This window comes from Salvelinus namaycush, chromosome 8 (genome assembly GCF_016432855.1).
Source record: "Salvelinus namaycush isolate Seneca chromosome 8, SaNama_1.0, whole genome shotgun sequence".
In the NCBI taxonomy this organism is placed as follows: Eukaryota; Metazoa; Chordata; class Actinopteri; order Salmoniformes; family Salmonidae; genus Salvelinus; species Salvelinus namaycush.
Genome location: NC_052314.1, coordinates 7762181 through 7769341, shown reverse-complemented (window position 1 = coordinate 7769341; position 7161 = coordinate 7762181). Strand labels below are relative to the sequence as shown.

At 43.4% G+C, this 7161-nt stretch overlaps 1 protein-coding gene across 1 annotated transcript; it reads right to left on the bottom strand.

Annotated features, from left to right (window-relative positions):
- Positions 1 to 2728: 2728 nt before the first annotated feature.
- On the bottom strand, positions 2729 to 6704 carry LOC120052350. The gene is made up of 2 exons (XM_038999205.1): positions 5638 to 6704; positions 2729 to 5517 (listed from the first exon to the last, which is right to left on the bottom strand). The coding sequence occupies exons 1-2, from the start codon at positions 6619 to 6621 to the stop codon at positions 4330 to 4332; spliced, it is 2172 nt and encodes a 723-aa protein (XP_038855133.1). The 5' UTR covers positions 6622 to 6704; the 3' UTR covers positions 2729 to 4329.
- Positions 6705 to 7161: the final 457 nt, after the last annotated feature.

The window sequence follows — 7161 nt, the reverse complement described above, 5'->3', positions numbered from 1 at the left end:
CAATGCGAGCTGTGGCAAAAAGGTTTGCTGTGTCTGTCAGCGTAGTGTCCAGAGCATGGAGGCCCTACCAGGAGACAGGCCAGTACATCAGGAGACGTGGAGGAGGCCGTAGGAGGGCAACAACCCAGCAGCAGGACCGCTACCTCCGCCTTTGTGCAAGGAGGTGCACTGCCAGCGCCCTGCAAAATGACCTCCAGTCTCCTGATGTACTGGCCTGTCTCCTGGTAGCGCCTCCATGCTCTGGACACTACGCTGACAGACACAGCAAACCTTTTTGCCACAGCTCGCATTGATGTGCCATCCTGGATGAACTGCACTACCTGAGCCACTTGTGTGGGTTGTAGACTCCGTCTCATGCTACCACTAGAGTGAGAGCACCGCCAGCATTCAAAAGTGACCAAAACATCAGCCAGGAAGCATAGGAACTGAGAAGTGGTCTGTGGTCACCACCTGCAGAATCACTCCTTTTTTGGGGGTGTCTTGCTAATTGCCTATAATTTCCACCTTTTGTCTATTCCATTTGCACAACAGCATGTGAAATTTATTGTCAATCAGTGTTGCTTCCTAAGTAGACAGTTTGATTTCACAGAAGTGTGATTGACTTGGAGTTACATTGTGTTGTTTAAGTGTTCCCTTTATTTTTTTGAGCAGTGTATATTGATTGCAATTATTCCCGAATGAGTGAGGATTGGATGTGCAAAGGATTAGCATTTCAATTAATATAATTATCAACTGTGTGTGTAGCTATCCCTTTTGTCTTTCCCGCTCTCGCTCAGTCCACACCCACTTCCCTTTGTTCACCAAGCCGTCATATTGGCTTAGCCCACTAGGGAATCTTTCCTATCCTGTGTTAGTAACTAATAACTACTGTTGTTTGTTTATGCATTTCTGTGATTATTTAGTTAGTAAATAAATAAATGATTAAGGCAATTGGTGAATGGATGATTCATAGTAAAGGCTGGGTTAGTGCAGATAACCAACAATGTACGATGTTTGGAATGAGACTGACGTGAGGTAAATAATAATTCATTAATAAGAAGACTAACTGATCAGATATTAAAATATCTGAATAGTTATTTTAGGAAAATTATAACTATGTAAACTGAAGATTTTCCTTAGTGCCCCGACTACCTAGTTAATTACATTTACATGATTAGTTTAATCACGTAATAAATATTACAGATGCCAAAGAAACTACAAGTATTTTGTATAGATTGTTGACCAAAACTGACAATTAAATCAATTTTAATCCCACTTTGTATCACAACTAAATGTGGAAAAAGTCAAGGGATGTGAATACTTTCGAAAGGCACTGTATAATTATTTACAATATGAGTGAAATAGTTTTCCTTTCAAAATATGGTAATTATATATGTTAATTGGGGAGAACGGGCTCATGGTAATGGCTCGAGCAGAATAGCTGGAATGGTATCTAATCCATCAAACACATGGTTTCCATTTGTTTGCCGTTCCAATCACACCATTCCAGCCATTATTATGAGCCGTCCTCCCCTCAACAGCCTCCACTGATTGAGGTGGGGTTTTGAAGTGATTCTTCTCTAATTTATGCTTTGTATAGGATGAGTCAACAACATTATTTGGGTATGAGTTAAAATAATATTCACTTTTAAAAGGGAGATTTTCATTGGACAGTTACTTTAAAGGTTCTACAGAACTTCTTTCGGCAGTTTGAAAGTACATTCAGTATACAGTTTTATGCAAAAATAAAGCCTATTGTGAGGACTCAAAGCTAATCAATCAAGTCAATTGATTAATGCATAATTCTAATGTATTTTTCAAACATTCAGTCACTTGTTGATTAAAGGAATATGAACTAGAGGAGACAATGGGCTGTGCTTAAATGTTTTTAATTTTATTCCAGGTCATCAGTTAAAGGTGCACTATGCAGAAATCGCTTAGCCATTTCCTGGTTGCTAAAATTCTAATCGTTCGCCTGATTTAAATTTGTGAAAAAACAAGCAAGTATAGTGTAGAGAATCATTGTACCATCTAAACCACTGTGAAATATACTGAACAAAAATATGAACGCAGCATGTAAAATGTTGGTCCCATGTTTCATGAGCTGATATAAAAGATCACATAAATGTTCCATACGCACAAAAAGTTTATTTCTCTCAAATTTTGGGCACGAATTTGTTTAGATACCTGTTAGTGAGCATTTCTCCTTTGCCAAAATAATACATGCACCTGACAGGTGTGGCATATCAAAAAACTGATTAAACAGCATGATCATTACACAAGTGCACCTTGTGCTGGGGACAGTTAAAGGCCACTAAAACGTGCAGTTTTGTTACACAACACAATGCCACAGATGTCTCAAGTGTTGAGGGAGAGTGCAATTGGCATGCTGACTGCAGGAATGTCCACCAGTGCTGTTGCCAAAGAATTTTATGTTAATTTCTCTACCATAATGTCGTGTTAGAGAATTTGGCAGTAACTCCAACCGGCCTCACAACTGCAGACCACACCAGCCCAGGACATCCACATCCGGCTTCTTCACCTGCGGGATCGACTGAGACCAGCCACTCGGACAACTGATGAAACTAAGGAGTATTTCTGTCTGTAATAAAGCCCTTTTATGGTGAAAAACTCATTCTAATTGGCTGGCCCTTGCTCCCTAGTGGGTGGGCCTGGCTCCCAAGAGGGTGGGCCTATCCCTGTTGCGTTTATATTTTTGTTCAGTATATATTTTCAATTACCAAAAATATTATATTTTCAGCAGTTTGAAGTTGGTGTACAAAACCAAAAACAAGACGCAAAAACAAAACTTAAGAATGGCAAGCATAGAAATAGCGCACTTAGAAAAGATCTACCACGTCTTATACTTGCTTTCAACGAGAATGACAGATCTATAACTAACATTTCTATGTGAATTTTGTTGGGTTGCCCAAAAAGTTACATATTGCAGCTTTAAGACTTAAATGAAGAGAATGAAATAGATCCACAAAAGACAATGTCGTCTAAAACAGCACCCAGGTAGCCTAGCGGTTAAGAGCCGAAAGGTTGCTGGTTCGAATCCGAGTCAACTAGGTGAAACATCTGTCGACATGCCCTTAACCCTAACTGCTCCTGTAAGTCGCTCAGGATAAGAACGTCTTCTAAATGACACCTTCCCCCCCCTAAAGTAAAACAAATAAATCAGGCAATAGAAGAGGTATAACATTTAACATTTAAAAATATAGAACTGTTTTTCTGAACTAAGAGTGCAAAAAGTAACACCTTCAGACAAACAAAATGTTAACACAAGTGTGAAACAAACACTTGTTGTAAACTAGTCAATTGTTTGAGGAAATTAAAATGAAATAGTGCAAAACAAAAGTGCATAAACCTGTAATTTGTTTACTCTGTCTATCAGTGACAGATGTAGATCTCCTCTCCTTCAGTGTAGGCCTTGTGTGCCCACCCTTGACTGAACAAGCACTGCACCCAGATCTGCCCTGGCATGGATGAGCCAAAATCTTCCGTACAACTTCATGTTCATTCTAATTAGTTGCTCTCTTCTGAGCGCTCTTGCCACACTGTTTCTGCAAGCTGCGCTTGGCTTTTGGTATCACCTGTTTTCTCATCCTCCAGGGCACCTTGACAGGGGTATCGGTTAGAATGGTGGTCGTTCTTCTCCTTCGGGAAAAGGTCGGACAGCTACAGGGCTGAAGTTAGCCTCTCCGAATCTGAGAGTGGAAGACTCCTCTCATCTCCAACATGTAGGCTCATTTTTTGTGAACAGTCGCATCACAAGTCAGACTGTTGAATTAACTTAATTTGAACGTACTTTACCCGTTGTCTGCTGATTTTGTCCTTATATAGGAGGTAATCTTAGAAGAAATATTCAGTGTAGTGTTTGTATTTTCAATGCTGACGCAATTTGCACACGGCATGCACAATATGTAAACAATGGCAGAGTTTAACTGAAGAACAGACCCAACGTTGTCCCACGCAATCAGCTGGCAAATTTCCCAAGCACCGTGACTGCGAGGGAACGGGCTTTGGTCAACAACATTCAGTTACATTGGGCTATTATTAACAAATTGTGCATCACGTGGAATGCATCAGGAGATGGAATATACAAGCAACAGAACCTACCGGCGCCGTAATAAGTCAGGTAAACAACCCTTTCCCGTGGATACCCCATTTCCACTTCCTACCAACCAAAAGGACCAACAGCACGGAAAACCGGTAAAGTACATTTAAATATCAATGTATTCAACATTCTGTCTTGTAGACTATTGCGTCTTTTTTACAGTGACTTCTTTCAGACTGAGATCCATGGCGTAACCATAGAAACAGTCTGATGTTTAGACAAGGCTGACGTCATCTGTGGGGATGGGATTGACTCAGTGCAGAATCACAGAAGAGATCTTCAGGTGTAGATGGATCTGAGACAGTGTGGAGGGGATCCCCAGAGGTGGAATAGGCTTGGACCTCCCCCTGTCCAGGAGAGACAGACCGCCCCACAGGACTTACGTTGACCTCCACCCTAGGCTGGGCCTGTGGAGAGCCACCACGGCCCCCTGGTGCTCCTCTGTGGTGTCCTCCTCTGTCCTCCTCTGTGGTGGTGGGGGCAGGACGACCTGTTACAAAAGCAGGTGAGAAGTCGGCTTCTGTAAAGACAGTAGGGTTTAATGGCCATATGCCGGTACAGTGAAATCCAGCCATGATGTTGGCTGGTGTCACAGCAGATGGTAGGGCTGTTGCCACAATTCCTGGTAGGTCATATATGGAGACCGTTTTGCCAGGGTACGTCTTTATCCAGCAATCAATGGCACTGTTGATGTATCTCCTCAGGGGGCCGTACACACTTCTATCCAGGGGCTGCAGCTTGTGGGAGCAGTGAGGAGGGAAGGAGAGCAGCACGACGCCATTGGCTTTGCAGTAGTCCATGCCCTGGAGTGAGAGGTGAGAGGCTTGATTATCCAGAAGCAGCAGCTGTGGAGACTCTGGGGACGCCCTGGTGTACTTCACAAAATGTTGCAAGAAGGCCAGGAAGTCATTCTCCTGCATCCAACCAGAACCACTAGCAGTGCCCATGCATCCTGTAGGCCCATCACGTAGGAAGTGATCAAGGTACTTATTGTGGGGAAAGATGAAGTGAGGTGGAATGCTGTTTCCTTGAGCATTGACCGCTAGTGCCATAGTAACCATTGTTCCTCTCTCTACAGATGTTGTTGGTCTGACCTGCTTCCTCCCTCTGTTGGCAATGATTTTGTTCGGCACTTGGACTGTTGTGGTGCTGGTCTCATCCATGTTCCACACATCTTTGGCCTCAAAGTTGTGGCGGCCCAGAATAGTAGAAAGGTTGTTGAAGAACTGAGACACGTTCGTTGCATTGAAACTTGTCGCCCTCAACAGACTGGTGGCTTGAGGCTGGCGGATGGAGAGGCCGGGGTGCCTTTTGAGGAAGGAGGTGAACCAGTCTTTCCCTGCCATCTCCTTGGTAACCCAGGTCTCAGGGTACTTGCAGTGGTAGTGTTGGGCAAGCTGGTATGCAAGTCTACGTACCTGAAAAGTAAAGGCAATATTAATTATGAACTGTCATGAATCTCTATATGACCTTTTTAAATCTTATAGTTAGTCATTTTTTTTAATGCTAATCAACCACCAGCACTATTGTAAGCTTACCTCTTTAGGACTCAATCGAAAGTATATTTCTGCAGCCCTCAACAGATACTCTTTCAGATGATTCTCCTGCTCCTGACTAAACACTCTGTTGTGGGCTCTGTATGCTGGCAGTCGGGCATTGGCGCTATCCTTTTTCCTCCGACAGTACCTAAACAGAGTAACATGGCATACGCCATGTGCTTTCGCTGCACTCCTGACTGACTGGCCCCCTACCAGCACATCTTGGGAGGCTCTCTCAAATGTCTCTGGATGAAACAGACCTCTGTCTGTGGTTCTGACCCTAACTCTGGGCATGGGGAGTATATGAGGTTTTTTATACGTGGTGCTGGCTTTAGTACCGGGTTTCCTTAATGGTGAGTTGGGATCCAATGGTGGGCTTATGTCAAATCCTACTGGATCGTTAATTACGGCTGAGCTGTAACTGGAGACATTGTCTTGATTATCTGGAGAGTCACTGGTAATGTCAAGGTGGGTCACAGTGCCAAAAGGTTTGAGATCCAATTGTTTAGAGTCACGCTCTCTCTTCTCCATAGTCTCAGTTTGGGGAAGACTTAAAAGTGAGTCCTCCTTACCGCAATCACTTTTCACACAGGGAGGAGTGAATATGAACTCTATGATGTCAGCCTCCAGCCCTTGAAGCTGCCCTGCCTCCTGAGTGGTCCCGACTTCCTCCTCTTTAATCTGCATGGGCTCTGGGTCTTTTGTCCCCAGACTGGAGTTCCATTTCTCCTGGTCACATTGCTGCTGCACAGGGGTAACCTCCTCCTCGGAGACAGTAAGACACAAGGGGAGAGAGTGTAATCTATATAGTTTTATCTCCGGTCTGATCCGCAGCAGTCTCCGTAGCCGGTCATTCTCCTCTTTCGATCGGGAAATCTCCTCCTGGTACTCCGCTACGACTTTCTCTACTGCCCCCATAATCTCTACGGCAGCCAATGTTAAACGCTTATTAACAAACACACCCAAAGACTGTAATTTAGCCATTTTTAGTGGACTGAAAGTTAGCTGCGTCTAAAATACACACAGGGAATGTGCATATTGCAAAATAAAAACAAACCTCCCTCCAATTCGACTTCCGTGTTGTCTTCTTCTTTTATGTATATCAGCGGGTGTCAAGCCCCGAAACGGACAACAGCGCCGCAAACTTGATAGAGTTCTAAACTGGAATAGAATAACAAAATTATTTTTTTATAGTGTGACATGGCGAGTGGCAGTAGCTGAATTTCCATCCAGATGCTCATGCGAATATTCCAAAATGATATGGTGTGTGGTCCTCCCACTACAATTTGGGAAGCCATGCAGTTGATTAGGCTACAGATAATATAAGTTATGATGAACGTCACAGGGTAGTGAGTGTACGGTGATCTTGATAGCCTACTCCTTTCCAATAAATATTGAGGGTCTTATTCTGGTGACATGATGATCGATGCTTGACTGCTGTTTGACAAATAAAAATCTATAATAATCTCATCATGTAGACTAGCCTACCCGTACAGCCCAGCTGACCCTAGCAGGCAATGGTTT